General features: G+C 43.1%; 1 protein-coding gene across 4 annotated transcripts in view; it reads left to right on the plus strand.

Moving 5' to 3' along the window:
* Positions 1–18,554, plus strand: part of PDLIM5 (PDZ and LIM domain 5) — a 535,229-nt gene that overhangs the window by 18,641 nt on the left and 498,034 nt on the right. For all 4 annotated transcript variants that reach the window (XM_069238127.1, XM_069238102.1, XM_069238118.1 and 1 more), the window contains exon 2: positions 885–1,019. In XM_069238127.1, coding sequence (XP_069094228.1) covers positions 924–1,019 — 96 coding nt within the window. In that variant the 5' untranslated portion in view covers positions 885–923. The remainder of the gene's footprint in view (positions 1–884; positions 1,020–18,554) is intronic.

Here is an 18,554-nt window from a genome sequence, read left to right on the forward strand (position 1 = left end):
ATTGCATGGGCATATACCATCAGGGCCCATATTTAAAGATATACATATTTTATATATAATTGAATTTAAACCTTGCGTCTGCATATATCGTCACCTAATAATGTGCTTTGTTGATCCATCAAACTCAGCCACTTCACAAGCTTTGATATACCTGCCATTTTTTTAAAGGTACATAACATATTGATAAACACCTTTGTCAATCAACCCTGATATGTCCAACTGCCTAATAGTAAAAGTGCAAAGAGCGTACTTGTGAATCGGCCCAGTGGGCTCACTTATAACATCAGGATGCTTTACAGTGATTGAAACCCTGATAGCATAGCATGACATCATCCCCTCTTACACTAGCACCTCTCCTGAGTTCCAAGGATGACTACTGCTGAAACCATGCCTAGACCTATGCACCAGTAATCTTCCCGTATGTGGTGATGGGCAACTGTCTTCGGGCATCCTAGATCATCCAATTAATAGTATGAACGCTTTGACATAAAGGCACTCAGAATTTTACAAAGACTGCAGAGTTCAGCAATGAACATAGATACGTAGTCCGAAATTAGTGCTCTTGTCTCCTGGTTGGTTCACAGTGTTGTTCCATATAAAAATTGAAAAAATCATTAATGTATTATGGCTTGCTTCTTTTTGGAGGAACCAAAACGTGTTGTATGTACACCACAATAAAAGTCCTTGAAAAGTAATTAGTTTCCAGCTTCCCACTTTCTCTGAGTGCTGCAAGGTGTGAAGACACGTCAAATGCTGGGCTTTCTCTTACTGCTCATTATTTCTTAGAGATATCTCAGTAGTATGATTATGCAGTTAATATTTCTGAACATAGGTGTTTTAAGAGAACTTGCCTCTGAATTGTTTTGAATTGTTTTTATCAACAGGTGTCGATTGCTGAAATTAGAACTTAATCACCCACCATCATGAGCGTGTACAGTGTTTCTTTGCCTGGACCCGGTCCCTTTGGCTTTAGGCTTCAGGGTGGCAGAGATTTCAACACACCACTGACTATCGCCAGGGTAAGGAAGTCTTTACTCAGATATCTGATGTGCAGTATGTTTACTTAAAACCAGAAGTATGGTAAATGTGCCAGTTTCCAGCAGGCTCAGTTTTTTTCACAACTTCATTTATCATCTGGTCGCTTATATGAGGCAATTCACCTTTTCAAAGAACTGGATAGAATAATAGTTTTTATCAATCAATTCTGTGTAGTTCGATACTACACATGTAAAAGGGATTCACAATAGCCAGGCCGATAGCTTGAATCTAGGGATCCCATGTTTTTCTGCATCAATCATTCATTTTGTAATTTGTTTCTGTTGTTCAATATGTGAATATTGCAAACATGGCCTCTTCCAAAAATAAATCAGCATTCAATATGCACAAGTATGTCCTATCGAACATGTTTATTAGTCCTAAAGTGTGTGCAAGCTTAAGCGAAAAACAATATCTGCATTGAGAATTGTAGTAAGCCTAGAAATAATTGGCAAACCTTGTTTTTTTATGATGAGCCTTTGACAATGTCTGCAAAACTAAATGTTATGACTCACGGTAAGATGGAAAACAGATGAATTGAAACATAAATATTGAGACCATAACCAGCTGATTTTGTTGTTACAGCAGCCTTTTGTAGCCACTCATTTAGTTTATACAGCTGAATTACATAAAGTGACATCTTCTATATGTGACGTCCTGTTTTGAGTTCGGTCTTATCTTAGTGTTGTTAGAGACTTATGAGTTTTGTATCCCAAAACGGGGCACCAAGGCAACACCTGACTAAAATGTGTATAGAGTGTGCACTTTCGCAGCTTGTGATTATTTGCCCTTCGAGTTCAAGTCTACCCTTTAAAGTCTTAGGCAATTATCCATGGTATCACCGTCACCCTCCAATACCTTTGTGAGAATGGTCTAGTGGAAATTTACAGCTATCTTCACGTGTCCCTGCCATCATTTGTCTCCTTCACATAGTTGGCAGATTTGTTCTGCTGATCTTTATGGATGCATTAGTAACATTTGGATTGCCACATATGAGGTGAGGGTGCTAGCGTCAACACTTGGAATTCCAGGATCCCTTTTAAGCTTAGATCAAATATATTCTTTTTAGGCCACATAGGAAAAGATGTGGCTTGACCACTTTCCCTGACGAGTGAAAATTAGCACTAGTACTTGTAGCCACCCAGAACTGCACTCCCTGTCTCCCTCTTTTAATTTTTTTTCCTCCAATGTCTGAGTAACTCTTATCTACCCTTCTAAGTTTTCAAATGCATGTGAAGGCAAGCATATTTTAATGTCTTTTTGTTTTGGATTGAGATCTCAAGATTTTATCTTCAAACTGTGTTTAAGCAGACAAAGATGTGCATGTTTCACTGGTAATGAACATCAAAAATATGACAATTGTTTTCTTTACAAGTATGGCATACTGTTTTAACTTTTACATTCACTGCAGTGTCCTACAAGTGAAATACACAATCAATGTTGGTTTGGGGAGCAACAAGGGAGCTGGAGGTTTACCGCCCCCCCCAAAATTTGTGTCTCTTTAATACATTTCACTCATCGAATTACGTCCAATTTATACCACAGCATTTCACAAGCTTTGTGTATTTAGTTAAGAATCCTAACCATGTCTAAATATTCCACCCACTGCCTTCTATGTTTTCACTGTTTGCTATGTCTATTATCTGTGTGTCCATTTGTAGCATGCTATTCGCGTCTAGTGCATAATATATCCTTCTAACTGCAGTCCTTCAAATGATGACCTGACCCCGAAATTGCACATGTATTGCACAAGACTGTGAGGTTCAAATGTAACAGATTTGAGAACCCTCCCCCTTGAAACTAAAAGATAACTATCTCTGAGACATTCCCTTATCACCCCTTCCCCCCCCCCCCCCCCCCCCCCTCCGATCCTTTCCAAAAAAGCTTGGATGGAGTAATTTGCTCTACTGGTTAGAGTACCGTTTCACCGAGCTATTTCCATGTTCCGAAAACAGGAGTAATAGAAACTCCCATGTAAGGCCTATGTGTCTTTGTTCATATATGCCAGTCAGCCCATTGTGCCATTATAGCCAACAGCTTTGCTTTCTGCAAATTACAGTGTTCGTTCTCCCACTGCTTTCTGGGGAATTGTACAGGTGCTGCTGGAAGAGTTAACTGGATTTACTGAAGTTGTTGCACGGGGCTGCTCACCATCTAAGTTTCTCCGCATTTGTATGATAATTTAGTATTCTGCTTCATAGTTTGCAGTGAGCGCTGAATAATTTCATGTTATGAGTTGACACTTGGAGTAAATTGCAGGTTGGTGAGACGGTTTAGTTTCTCTTGTTAGTTCGATTCCTTTCCTTCAACTCACAGAGTAATGGTGTTCTTGGATTCGGATTATTTTAACTTGAATGGGGGTAATTATTTTTAAGTTGAATGTTATTACTATCAAAACTTCTCTGAAAGCGGACAAACGCAAGCCTACACTATATATAATAGGAATATTGGTGTATGTGTGTTTGTGTGTGTCATATATCTGACAAAGAAGATACCTTGTAGCCTCGTTAAAGGTGAGACACGGACACTCCGGGTGATGTCAACCAGAGGAATCTTTTATTTCATGCGCTTCCAGTCCCTGCAACTGGACTTGGCCCTATGGGTGTATACCTGTAGGGCCAAAACGCACTGCAGGGGTTGAAAGTATTTGTAATAAAGGATTCCTCTGGTTGACATCTCCAGCAGGCCACCATCCCTGTGAGGGCGGCCATTCTCAATGGGGTCTCAAATTGTGACCTACCTCATGAACATTCATGAGGTAGGTCATTTGCGACCCCATTGGGAATTCAAACACATCCGGTTTTGCGAGTCGCAAATTGCGAGTCGCTAACACTCGCAGTTTGCGAGTCGCAAAACCAGATCTTTGTACATGAGGCCCTAGGTGAGAGACAAATACTCCACTGAGTTGTGCCAAGGTGTGAGTGGCACACTCTCAAACCAGTGTCTGAAACAACCTGGTTGAAGAAAGGTAGTGGTTCAAAGGGGCTGGCACAAAGACGAGTCTAAGTATATTGGTCTTCTTGACAGCTGTGCTGTCAAAAAACAGACCTAATCATGGCTGCTTAATTCACATGCAAAACTGTGTGTGGTATGTGAAGCATCGTTTTATTTACATAACCATTCTGCATGGTGTGACACAGATGTGCAGCCTTGCAAATGGATTTCAGCTGGTGTTGCTTTAAAATCCTTTGCATTTACAGTAGTCTGCAATCCAGTACGATGTGTCCCTACTGGGCAAACACTGGGGTTTGTCTACCGTATAGGTTCCTTAACGTGTTCTGTGACATCATTTACTCGTTAGGAAGTGGTGGACAAATGTGTATTTTGTCTAACAATACTTGTGTTTGAGTCAGTTTAAGGATGCGTTACCACCATGCCCTCAGTCAGCTCCTCGTAAATACGTCACTAAAATATGCAGACTGTGGCCTGTTACTAGGAAGCATCTAGGCTGGAGTCCCACATGATAAAATATAAATAAACAAATTGTCCGGGAACCTAGCTGTTGTACATATGTCTTTTTATTTCTTCTTGACGTCTTCTCGCTACGGGGTCCTCTCTCACTTTTCTCCATGCGAGGCTTTTTATTCCCAAACACATGCCTCTTCCTGACTCTGGCTGAAGGCACAGAGAGGAGAGGTTTTTAGGATATCTTATGTACAGCTGTACCTGGTTGAGGCGTGGCCAAGATGGCGACCGCTTTGGATGCTCCTTAGAGAGCTCTGCTCTGGGCCCAGCAAATATCCTGTTATCGATGGCGGAAGGGTCCCAAGAGTGAATTGTACGGACCCGCTATGCCCAGCCAAACTTAATCGGCGCTCGGACGGCTGCAACAGTGCCGCAAACATCACAGTGGGGCTTCCCTCGCCCGATGCCGGCGACGCCATGTGGACGACTGTAATGGCGCCAGGGCCCATGACTGAAATGCATATCTGCAGAACCCAGGGGAGTCAGTAAGGGACTGCTGCTGACCCTACAGCTAAGGCTCAGCCAGGTGCGAGTCAGGGGGTGTTCCAGGGGTGTCCGGGAGCTGCGGCTGCACTGCGAGGGGAGAAAAGAGACTGCAGATCTGTCCACCGGATGCTCAGAGCCGGAACATCATGTGAGCTGTGGGCAGCGCCGAAAGATGTGAGTGAGTGACACCCCTGGCGGTGGTTAGTGTGCGCCCACGAGCACCCCCTATGGTTGCTGGTGATTTCCAAGACTGACACCCCCTAATAGCTGCCAAAAGCGGTGTTGCGTATTACTGCTACGAGTATTATGAGCGGCCTGAGAGGTACCTGGGGCCCTAGTGTGGAGTTGTGACGCAGGTCTACACTGAGCTGCCAGAGCAGATAGGAATATATTAAGACTGCAGAGCGAGCTGACCGCAGCCGTAAGATCACTCATGGTGCTCTATAGACTTTTGTGGTAGGCGGTGGTTGCCTTAACCAGGGAATTGAGACATGGGAGAAACTGAGATGGCAAGGAGAAACTGAGCAGTTTTGTCCTCGGGGTTGCTTGTTGGCTGCCCTGCGCCACGGAGTTGTCTCTGCTGCATCGCGCTTGGTCTATCTGGGTGGCGTACTGCCTCACGCTTTCCGGGAGCCAGGTGGGCTATCACACCAATAATTTGGAGAAGTTGCAAATCAGAGCTAATCTGTCGATACACGCATGACAGAGAGACAGGCCATATTGCTAACGACCTAGTAATACAAGTATATAGTCATTCACCAATATCCTCCCCCTGAAAGGACATGGGGGGAAAAACACACCCACCAAAGCAACAGGAGACAACCTTGCGCCAGACCCTCCGTCACAAGTAGACCATTTTCGTCACCTCGAACCCATGCTCAATAGTCACTCTGAGAAATTTGAGAAGATCCTGCATGCTATACTGGACACCAAAACCTCGCTGGAGGCTAAAATTGAGTTATCTCTGGAGGTTAACTTATTGAGAACGGATCATCTCAAGTTGGCAGATAGTGTTCCCAAGCTGAATCAGTCACGCAAACTATATTGCCGACTCTTCAGACCATGCAAAATCAAATAACGAACATGCAGGAAGAGATATCTGCTTTACATCGTAGGGCGGAGGACGCAGAGGGACGAATGCGTTGCAAAAAACATTCGCTTTATAGACTTTTCTGAATGCTCAGAGCTTCCCTGTGCTGAACTGTGTCCCCTGAACACCATGCTAAAGGATAAAACACCTCCTTTCTTCTCCATAGAGCGGGCCCACCGCATCCCAGGATGCCCTCCCAAAGCGCGAGCATCACTGCACCCTCTCATAGCCCACCTACTGAACTTTCGCGATCGTGACCTCATCCTTCAACTGTTCCGTACTAAGGGCCCAGGGCACTTTGACAATACTACGATCTCTTCCTACCCAGACTACACTATGGAGGTGCAACTCAGACATGGTTCCTACACGAAGGTTAAACAACGGTTACGTGAACTACAGATCAAATCTGCTCTTCTCTTTCCAGCGAAGCTTAAAGTTATGGACGTTTTTCAAATACTGGAGGACGTATGGATTTGGCTGCATGCCAATGGCCTAGCTACAACACTTTGGAAGGAGGAGGAAACGGATACGTTGGTTGACACCTAAACCACAACGGCATCGCAGAAAACCACCAAGGTCCCGTCCTCAATGTGATCAATCGGTGGCGGAGCAAGCTCGAGCAGTCAAAGCAGTAACACAACATCAAACCAACTCATTCACTGCTCTTCGATCAGACCATATGAGAGCATCGGGTTCAGAGACTTGGGAATCTGAGGACTCGTCGATCTGCAGCACTGTAGACCTGCACGTCACTCCTGGATAAGTAGGCGACCTTATCTGATTTTGTATTGTCAATATGCTCTGCACTGCTGTCCAATGGCTGTTATTTCCATGGTACCTCTAAACTACTGGCAGGGCTTTCCCGTTGATATGGATTTATTTAAGGACCTTCTCACACTGAGTCCTGAGCCCTAGCACGTTGCACCAATATGCACGTGCAAGTCACACCCCTACGCGATGCCTTCTTGGACACGTTGTTCACTACGTTATCAGTGCAAGTGTTATTTTTCGCATGATTATGTTTAATGGGCGGTATACCACGTGGTTTCAGCCCTGGGGAGGGGATTGTTCATACAGTTGGGTATTCTTCGATTTACATGTTTGTTTTGCGATGTTCTACACCGTATTATTATGCTCAGAACTGCTATTCTGCACGTGGGACACTAACATTATGGATGCTTATGAGTGATAATTATTGTGTGGGATGGGGGATTAAAAGTATCGGGGTTATGAATGGTAGCCCAGAAGGTATTTTTTTTAAATCACTATATTGGATATGTTACCTATTACGCCTTCATTGACACACACTTCGCAATATAGAAATTTGACCTGGAATGTGTAGGGCATGGCATCCTTCATCAAGCGACATAGGATATACTCATATCTCAAGTGCCGCCAAGTTCACATTACAATGCTTTAGGAGACCCATCTCACGGCCATGGAGCTCGATCAATTAAGATCTAGGTGGTGGGGACAAACATATGGCACTACTACATCCGCCTACGCCAGTGGAGTTCTCATATTGGTGGCTCTGGGAGTCCCCTTTTCCTTAACTACACAAAAAATAGATTCAGAAGGCCGGTATGTCATTCTGGAGGGTTGGCTAGATGGTATTCCCATTAATTTAGCAGCCATATAAGCCCCTAATGTGACTCAAATACACTTCCTAGACTTTCTAACACTGGCGCTCTTTCGTGATCTGCTAACTCCGGTGATATGGGGTGGAGACTTTAATTGCACACTGGATTTACATTTCGACGGTTCCCCCCCCCCCCCCCAACTACCTTCTGCTGCAAGCAACCGCATCGCTCACCATTTCAGGAGCTGGAGTACTCATATGGGTCTTAGTGATGTATGGCGACTGGGTCACCCGCAAGACTGTGAGTACTCGTTTTACTCCCCCATTCATGACCTGCATCCATGAATTGCTATCCTTTTTAGCACCACTCGCAATGGGCCTCTTCTGCCTAGCACGAACATACTCTGACCCTAATCCATTGACGGCGGTTCTCTCCTGGGGATCACGACGACCCACCGTCCCCAGTTGGCACCTTCAAGCAGAAACTCTATTGGACCCCCCATTTCGCAAGCCACTTTTGCAGTGCATCTGACATTTCTCCGAAACAACTGCTGGTTCAGCTTCTTATTGTACAGTAGAATGGAAGACCCATAAGGTGATGATTCGAGGGCTCTGTATGGCAGCCACTTCGTGGGGTACAACGACAATTGATGCAAGATCTCTTTCCACCACAGAGAGATCTGCGTCAGGCAGAAATACAAGCTGCGGGGCACACTGCGTCGCCTTCAAGGCTCCGACAGTACCGTATCCATCATGGTGAGGCGAAATGTGCCTTGAGCTATCATGACTTCTGCACCTGAACGGCTCTACAACACGCACAGGGAGATATCTCGGGCAGGTTGCTTGCCTGGCTCATCCGAGGTGAACATCGCAGTACACCAGCTATGTTGATTAGACTAGCTGATGGCACAATAGCTGCTTCACAATTATCTATTAACGATGCCTTCCGCGATTACTACAGACAGCTCTATGAGAAACCGTCTACCTCGAATCTGAGCTCTGTGCAGGTCTTTCTGAGAGGGGTATCCCTACCTAGACTCACAAATACCCAATGCAATGCAATGGAGGAACACATACAGACTGATGAGATCAAAGAAGTCATCTCTCAAATTGCTAGTAACAAAACAACGGGTGCAGATAGCTTACCAATCGAATGGTAAAAAGGAGGCATTTGAGCAAGGCCGCCTACCAAAATCCCTATGTGAAGCCCTGCTTGTGGTACTTCCCAAACCAGGGCGCGATCCCCTAGACGTTAGGTCATACCATCCCTTGTCTTCTTGCTAAATTTGGATTGCAAGGTATTAGGAAAAATACTAGCTAACTGCTTACTTCCTGTAATGCAGACATTAGTCCACCATGACTAATCAGGTTTCCTTCCAGGCCGAACTACCTTTCTCAATATATGACGCCTATTCCATATCATTCATAATACCCCACCTGATGACCCCCATCAAGGGGCAGTTTCTTTAGACATAGAGAAAGCCTTTGATACCCTGGGATGGGATTTTCTATTTGCTAGTCTCGAATGTATGGGATTTGGACCCCAACCTCTTAGGTGGGTTAACATGTTGTACATGGAACTGCTGGGCAGGGTGAAGACATGTCAGATGATTTCTAATTGTTTTGGCATACACAGGGGGACGCGTCAGGGTTACCCAGTCTTGCCACTTCTCTTTGCCTTGGCCGTGGAACCCTTGGCCTTCTATCTGCGTGAGCGTGCTGAGGCCTGGGGTATACAGGACTTGCGGCGGTTCCACACCATGTCTGTCTGTGCTGATGATGCTCTCATATACCTTAGGGATGTACGAGCCACAATCCCGGAACTTGAACAGCGCCTTGAAACCTTTGGGGAGATCTCGGATCTCCAAGTTAACTGGTCCAAATCTTGTGTGTTCCTGCTGGCCCCATGCCCCACTCCAATAGAATGCTCGCGGTTGCCTCCTGCTTGCAGTGGAATTATGATACCTTCAAATACGTAGGAGTTAATGTTTATCAAGTGATGCGTGACCTCCTTGATGGGAACTTACACAAGGCGGTTGCAAATATCTGTACTTCCCTCACTCTCTGGCGATCTCTACCAATATCGCCGATTGGCCATGTGGCGATATCCAAGATGTTAATTCTACCCAGGTTGCTGTATCTATTTTCAGCATTACCTGTAGTGGTACCATGTGCCTTCTTCAAGATGCTGGATGGCTTGCTTCTGGATTTGATATGGGGTGATGGACGCCACAGAGTTGCCCTAGCTAAACTCCAAAGACCATTGACGGAGGGTGGGTTCGCTGCCCCAAACTTTGAGCTATACTATGCTGTGGCAAAGGTACAATGGCCATTATCCTGGTTATTCTTACCACTACACCCGGAATCATACGCTATACACGCCCGACTAGGGACTGTTGTAGTGTACACTTGGCAAACAGACAGTAGCAGACCTCTCAACAATATGACACAGCTTATGAAGGTAGCGCCCACATGCTGGCACCGTTTCATACATCTCAAGGGCCCACACATCCCTTATTCACCGGAGATTGCAGTCTGGGAGTTACCCGGGATAGCACAGAAAACACAAGCTCGTGGTTGCATCCAATGGAATGAAAAAGGGATTACCTGACTGGGACACTTATTTTCGGAAGGTACACTTGGGTCGTTTCAGGACATCCTCACAGAATATATAATCTCACCTGGACAATTCTCACTTATTACGTTACATTACAGGTCATGCGCGGCCTCTGTGGTGTAGTGGACACAGAACCACCCACATATCACGAGTTACATATTATTTTGTTAACCAGGTGTACTCAGCGTGCTGTTACCACCTTATATGATGCATTACATACACCCGAAGTCAACTCCCTAGAGACTGTGCGTGAGAAGTGGAATGTGGCGTTATCGCAGCCACTAACTGATGTGGAATGGAGCAGGGCTTTACAGGTGGCAAAGGGGATATACCGAAATGCTAGATTCAGATTTACACAATTTTTTATTATATACATCACACATATCTGGACCCCCATGGCATCCACTGCACCTACCCCACACATAACCTGGGCTGCCCACGCTGTACTTTACCCTTAGAGGGATTTTATCATATGGTGTGGGATTGCCCGGTGTTAGAAATCACCTGGCACAAGATCACTGAGATAATATCGGAACTGACCACTCATCCTCTACCTGTAACACCTACCTCTTGTCTCTTGGGCATTCGCCCCAAAAGAAAAGGGGATATAAATACCTTCACAGGTTCATTGTATTTAGCCTTTGTATTATTTAAACGCAGGATGCTATGGCATGGAGATCTTCGACCCCTCTGGTTATATCCCAATGGGTAAAATATCTGTTAAATTGGGTCAAAGCAGAAGCACATCATCCGTGTTGGCTTCGAACTCAAGATATTATTTCTACGGGTGGGAATGTTGGGATCCACTGGTACTCAAAGTGGAGGTGAAATGATTTACACCCACCCTGAGATGTGAGTTGCACACGATACGTGTTTGCTATGCCTCATGTATATATTAAGATATCTATAATGAACGTCTCTATTACATGCCCCTGTCCCTAGATACTCAACATTGTACTGAAAACAATACTCACTTCACCCACGTATGCATTGTTCTGTTTTTCGTTTAATAGTTTTGTTGATGAATATAACAAATGTTTATAAGCTCTTGTGAAGGAACACCTTTCTGGTGGACCTCCGACTCAACAATATTTAATTATATGCGCATTAATGCTGTACGTAAGAATGGCAATATGCTCAGCAGGACAATATATTGTAATGTCCTTCACAACATTGAAAATGAATAAACAGACATGAAAAAATGAACAGCTGTACCTGGTCTGGTGAATTTTACACTTTTGCTTGTATTCACACTGAGAATTCATACTAAGAGCCATAATTCCATCTTGTTTAAACTGTGTAAACTTGAGCCAATGGTACGCTTGTTATGGAATGCACACCCTCCTTAAAACAATATGCAGTTTAGTGCAGGGCTGGTGGGCCAATACTTTACTTAGCTTACTCTTTCTTCTTTATCTATTTTTTTACATTTCTTTAGACATCCATGTGTGTTTACATCATGTATTCCGATTACTATGATTAAAAACCATTAGTAACTTTTCTTTGTGCTAATAACAATCATACTTGGCTAACGATTAAAAGTAGAAGGCATTCCATACTTGTTGCAATGATGCACATTTTTTTAAAACTTAAAATGCTTTTTACAAACACCCGACTGCATGTTTAGTAGGTAACACGTTTTCCTTTTTTTAATTTTTTTTTTTTAATACTCCTTTCAGTACTTGCCTTCTTTTACCCGTAGCAAATGGAATGCACATGTTCACTGACAAAACTTCGAATGTCTATGGTAAGGTCTTCAGTACTCAGAGGAGAGAACTAAGAACTCAGAGGGGTTCTGAAGACCTTATCACGGACACTCCCAGCTTGGCCTGTGAGCACGCACACGTTCAATCCCATATAATCAAGTATCATGGGTAACTGGGAAGATTACCTCGAACGTGGATTGTTTAAGCACGAGGCATTAGCAAACAGTGCTGACCTGAGGAGACCCGTGACGATATTCCATGTGGGTCGAAACCTCGAAATACCACCATGGTTGTCTTTTACACCAATGTCAAATGATGATTCTATGTGGACGTTGAACCTAATAGTGTATTATTGTGTGACACACTGTTGATTTAGGGTATTATGTAAATACTGTCACGCAATTGAGCACCTTCTTGCATTTTCCATCCTCTGCACTAGCTAATGGCATTTGTTGTTGTATTATGATTTACAAATAATACAATATCATCAATCGAATTTTGGGCCTCATGTTTGATTAAGCTATTTTACTCCCATAATTTGTTGTGATATACATTTTTTTGGGGGGTGCGTATATCAGTGAATTCATTTAATTCACTGGAGCATTAGACAATATCCGATTTCACCCAGATTCCACATTGGGTAGAAGTGTCTGTCCTGGTTAAATATGTCTTTTAGCCCTAGCGATCTGGATGTGCAATAGTGTCCTTCAGCTTAAGACAAGGAAAATTGAAGTCTGTACTTTTGACCAATGGTTAGTTTCTTGGCTGATTTTTGATGGCGCAGTGAACTGCAATCTTTTCATGTCCCTCTGACTCATTTGGCAACGTTTGAAGGATTATCAGTAATAAGCTGTATGTATCTACCTGTTTTTGTTTTCTTAAAGTAGCAAGAATGATTATTCCTTTGCTACTTTCTTTTAGGAACACTGTCATTCATGCCACCATTTTGATCCACTTAACAATTGTACTTTCTCTTCCTCTGCTTGCCCATGCCTATTTGTGCCAGGCTTCAGATAGTCCAGAACTTGGGTGCATGCCCATCACTTGGGCGTAGCGAAGTGTCTCAAACCAGAAAAAGGCATGCCGTGTGCATGACTTTAACTAATGAAAGCAAGCGGATTTTAAAAGCAAAGCCCACAAACCAATAAAAGTGACAGCCGGAACATTGGCGTGGTTACAAGCCCAAAGAGAGATTATAAAAAGATTGGAGCGCTTGTGCGCTCGACTCTAAAAAAGCATAGTGTCCCCAAGAGAAGCCTCAGATTGTCTTCCTATATGCCCTTGTTGGATCTAGTATTGGTGAGAGAAACATTGTGTTCCTTACTGCCAAAGACTGGATCCCCTTCTTTGTGCATTACATTCCACTGGAAACCAGCTAGTTTGTAAAATTCTTAAGGCATGCATTTTGTCCTCTTACATTTAGTTGTCATCTCTTCCTGTCCCTAACAGTTCCAGAATTTTAGTGCACAACCCGTTTCCATGTTCTATATAGCACTCACATTTATTTATAGTTAGGTGTATATATAGCCCTAAGCCTCACAGATTTTCTTGCAGTTATGTTATCGTAAATATGATTGTTTTAAAAGCATGAGTTTGATATTTACTTTATAAAATCGCTATTGTATTTACTTCTGATTTAGATGGCAAACGGGAATGGGCAGCCTCTCTTTCATTTGCAAACCACCTGTGCAGTTTGTGGAAAACCAGCATGAGATTCTGAGGAAAGCTGGTATAAATGAAAATATCTCAATTAATTTTGGCCCTTCGGGGCAACCATCGCCATGGAGGCAAGGGGTTAAACCTGCCACGAGCTCTCCAGGTCAGGACACTTTCCTTGCTAACCAGTGGATAAATCAATCAATGGCGCGAAGATAGACAATGGCCTTCTCTGTACTCCCCAGAGCTAAAATAATGAATCACAAGGCCTGGTTGTTCGCTAGAAACTGAAAAATAAAACTTAATGAACGGTGCTACCTTCTTTCTCGCTTTCCTAACAAAAAAATACACAACTGGCAAAATCTCTGAAAGCAAATATTATGAATTGCCTCCTGCCAACAATGTGAAGTACTTCCCAAGATTCATGGAACTTCAAAGACGCTCGCGACAGTTTACAGCTCTTGTTCAAGAAATACTACCGCACCACTTCACTGTACGATTATGTAGCCCTGTAGGTTAAACAGAACTCAGTGGGAAGCAGGCTCGGTTACTTTCCATAATGGCGAGTCGATCTGTCAGCCTTGAAATATTACGCTTACATTAAAGCCCTGTGGATTGAAGACAGGCGTTTTTATTACTGCGTTTAGGAAAACCCCTCCTGGCCACTGCATGTTCATATGGAAGCGTTATAGGTATCAAAAGCCCTGTGTGCTTGAGTAGGAACTCAGCTGGAGGATTAGGGCAGCGAACCTTAAAGCCCTCGTAGCAGAAGTCATGGTATTCGCTGTTTGGTTGGAAATGGTAGTTCCTTCCCAAATCAGGATTACCACTATAATACGAGATTTGTTTTTTTCCCCGCAGCTCACATTTTGCGAAATAGCCTTGCAGAAAAGTGCCCAGAATATCGGAAAAACGTGCAAATAGTTTCAAGTGCAACTAGTTATGTGTAAGCCGAACGGGGTGTGGACACCCTCATACTTTCCCTACGGGACATCCAGGGATATTGCATTGTGAGACCAAGGGCCAGATGTATCAAAGTCTATAGGGAAAATGTGTTCATATATATGACCAGTAGCGTGGTAAGGCTTTGTGGTGTTGATGCCTAAACAGAACCTCCGCCCCCCCCCCCCCATATAGGCAGCCTAATTGTGGATTGCATTGACTTGCTGCCTCCCAAACCCACGCCTTCTTGTTACACTTGTGAGTTAATTTTTCATGCATTGACACATCAGGAATTCAGGATTCATTTTTTAAGACATTCGTTCCAGCAATCGCAGAATCTCCTTTTCAATATTTGCATAATCTGCCCTCATATTTTCTTGTGTACCTATGCTCTTGCATTACTGCTTTGTTTGAGTGCAGACAGAAGCTCTGGGTATTTCACTATAGGTGTGTCCAGCAATTACTTTTCACTTCTACTACTGAACTGGTCAACTGACCTGGCAAGAGAGCTGGTCAGCAGCCTAGTGTGTTGAACGGAATGACTAATTGTGGTGCCTTTTCAAAAATACCTAATATAGCACTATCTTTACATGCAAATAATGTTTCTTTCTACAGTCTTGCATCCTCACATTACATAGTCTCAAAACAACATCCTGTATATTCCCATAGTCTGCTATGAAATCTGACCGTTAATTAAAACTTGTAATTGTTGCTACATCTTTCTTTCAAATGGCCTTCTCCTTCATTACCATCCTCTGCAGACCTCCTCTGGTTGAGCTCAAGTTACACTTTCAAAGGCATAGTTATCTTATTTCTCTATTATTGTATTGCTTACAAGGTCACAACTCTCCTCCTTTCAAATTCACACCCCTGCAACCTAGCAATATCTAATATGTTGTACCTCATGTGTGGGCCACATTAACCTTCTGCATGAGCACACATACACCCACAACACCCCCCCACAGCCCCCCCTCCCCCCAAATAACGATCACACCCAAGTCCTACTACGTTTACCGGTCACAAAGAAACTAGAGTGAATGGTTTCCTGGAGTGCACAGGAGTATCCCCGTAGCCTACAATAAACAGTAACACTGGACGATTCTCCAAGCTTTGGTTCTACAGCAGTGCGCTGCCTGGTGTAAAGCGCCACATCAGCATTAGGAAGCGCTATATAAATTTGATTACAATTCAGTTACAATACCACACCTGGTAATTACTAAGTCATCCGGTATTGGTAACCGTGGGAGTATATTACCAAAATGAATGCCTGCACCAGTTGTAATGTGTGTGTAAAATTTGGTGCTTGATGATTTGTAGAGGTTGAGTAGAGTTTATGAAAGAAACAGAGAGGCCTTTTCGAAACCATGCTCTCTGTTGGTAGTGCTTTTTCCATACTTTAACTGTGCAGCAAACTACTGTATGTATGTATGTATTATTTATGGAGTGCGTATCTAGCTGAAAGGTGTTGGAGTTCTGTTCGGAGAACATGGCAAAGATGTTGGCAATGTGATTGGAGGTGTAGCTGATTTGTAAGAGTTCGAGTGAACTATAACTGAATCATGATATTATGTTTTTTAAAGACGAACCTCTTCAGCTCTTACCTAAATCAGAGCAGGGTTGGCGCAGCCCTGATAGATATGAGGATGTTGCTCCAGATCCGGGGTGCATGGATGGAGGTCTAGTGCCTTTTTATTTGTTTCTTTAACTGTGTTGTTTACATCTGATGGTGTCCTGGCTGCAGTTGTGCCAAAAGGTGCCAGAAAGGGTGAGCTTGTCATAAACTGGGGTGCTGGTTGAAATGGTTTTATAGATGATGCAGCTGGCAAGGGCAGCCAGTGGTGTTCTATTAGAGTGGAGGTAAAGAGGCATGCCACTGATTGTAGGATGCACCTACAATGCAGCCCTGTGTGAAGTGTGGGTGGCTGTTGTGTAGGACACTGTCATCATCCAGATGCAAGTGTACAAGGGCTTCATCCCCAAATAAACCAGAAACACCTCACTGCAGACAAATAGCCATAGATTAATACCTTGAGTCATTCCACGAAAACATTCATAATTGTGTCCTAATGAGATGGAGGACTACTTTAGATGTAGTCCTCAGCCAAAGACCGACCTTTCTCAAAGTTTTTCAGTAATGACTAATATATTGCATGTATTTTGGGGCTCGTGAACATGATCTAGTGTGTATACAGTGATGTTATAGAGTAGCTTTATTCTGTGGAATAGGATAGTAACATGGAAATGCAGCCTCCACTGGGGAGCTCTTAACAACATAAAAATCAAACCATCCCCTCCTTTAGACTTTCTTTGAACATCTTCGGTGTGAGTTCTACAAGTGTTGTGAAATTCTACTTGAAATCACTGAAGATCACATGCAGGCTTTAAGTTTTGAGAATATGTAGGTGGCCAGCTTATTTAATGCAGCAATAGCTACCGTCTGGTTCGTGGTTATTTTTCTTCACAGGGCTCCTTTTGTTTTAGCTACCAAGCAGTTTTTTGAGTGTTTAGTGCAATTTTGTTTAGTCTCTGGTGGTGTGCCCAGCAGTAGAGCAAACTTAAATAATAGCATTATGTAGTGCAGAAATCATTGTGACTATTCTGTCATGGTTCTTGGACAAGACAATGTATTTGCACGTAACCAAACGCATCCCTTATCAACTTTCAGACATTTCCTAACGTGGATCCAATCATAATCAAATATGAGACACCTGTTATAAAACTTAGAACCTGTGATTGTTAAACCAGAGCTAAATTTTCAAGACAAAAATATAGCGAAACAAAACAGTTATGGTTGTGACCATTTATTAACAAAGGGTTCTGAGCCATTGTAAGCATAGAACAGGGGTGTCCATGTGGGGACATGAGGGGTGAATCCACCCGAGAATTTTAGGATATCCACAGGAGATAAATTTGCATGCAATACACCTCAGTGGAACTAATTTAAATAGTGGTGACCATACACCACCATATTATACACAACATGGTATATGAGAGCGTGCTTTGCCAGAGACCATCTTGGAATGGCGCTTCAGGCCAGATGAACAAAGCTTTTTTTCATTTCCAAATGGCCTGATTCGCAGAATAAGACCATTTGCAGATGAAAAAAAAAATTTTTCAATGTACAAAGACCTCATTTGCGATTCGGTCAAATATAACTAAATCGCAAATTGGGTTTGCGAGTCGATTATTAGGACGGGGGTGTTTAGGGCGTCCCTTTATAATACAGAATTGCAGTGGTATGTGTGAATGTTTTGTGACCAAAATGCGGTCGCAAAAAATATGCATTTTACCACCAACTTTAAGTTGGTGGTAACCCATTCGCAAATGCGAAGGGGTTCCCAAGGGACTCCTTCCCCTTTTGAGAATGGTTGTAAAAATATTTGTCAAGAGCAGGCACTGCCTACACTAAAAAATGAAAAGAAAGATTTTCATTTTTCTTTCGAAACACATCCCGTTTTTCTTTAAGAAAAATTGGCTGCATTTAATAAAAAAAAAATAAAAAAAAAAAAAAACATAGCTTTATTAAAAAGCTATAGCAGACCTGGTGGCATGCTGACCCCAGCAGGCCACCATCCCTGTGATTTTTTTTTTTTTTTTTGTGTGACTCCCAATGGGTTGCAAAGCAAGATCTATTCATGAATATTAATAATGAGTTGGGTTTATTTGTGACCCACTAGGAATCATAAAAAGTGTAAAGCACATGTGTGGTTATCAAATAGCGAATTGCAAAAATTAACTTTTTGATACTCGCAAAACTGAACCTACCTACATCTGACTCTGTGTCTTACCTTTTAAAAGAAGCAAATGTGCATGTTTAAATGTAGAAAACCTGCTGCAAGAGGTACCTAAATACCAAAAGCATCGCAAGTTTTGTAGTAAGAACCTGCTTGTAAGAGGATGGCCCACCCAGAAACAGCCCTCGCCATGAACTACAGTGTGACATTATCCCACCTTCCCAATTACATTTTTCGTATTCGT

Source organism: Pleurodeles waltl, chromosome 1_2, assembly GCF_031143425.1.
Source record: "Pleurodeles waltl isolate 20211129_DDA chromosome 1_2, aPleWal1.hap1.20221129, whole genome shotgun sequence".
Classification (NCBI taxonomy): domain Eukaryota; kingdom Metazoa; phylum Chordata; class Amphibia; order Caudata; family Salamandridae; genus Pleurodeles; species Pleurodeles waltl.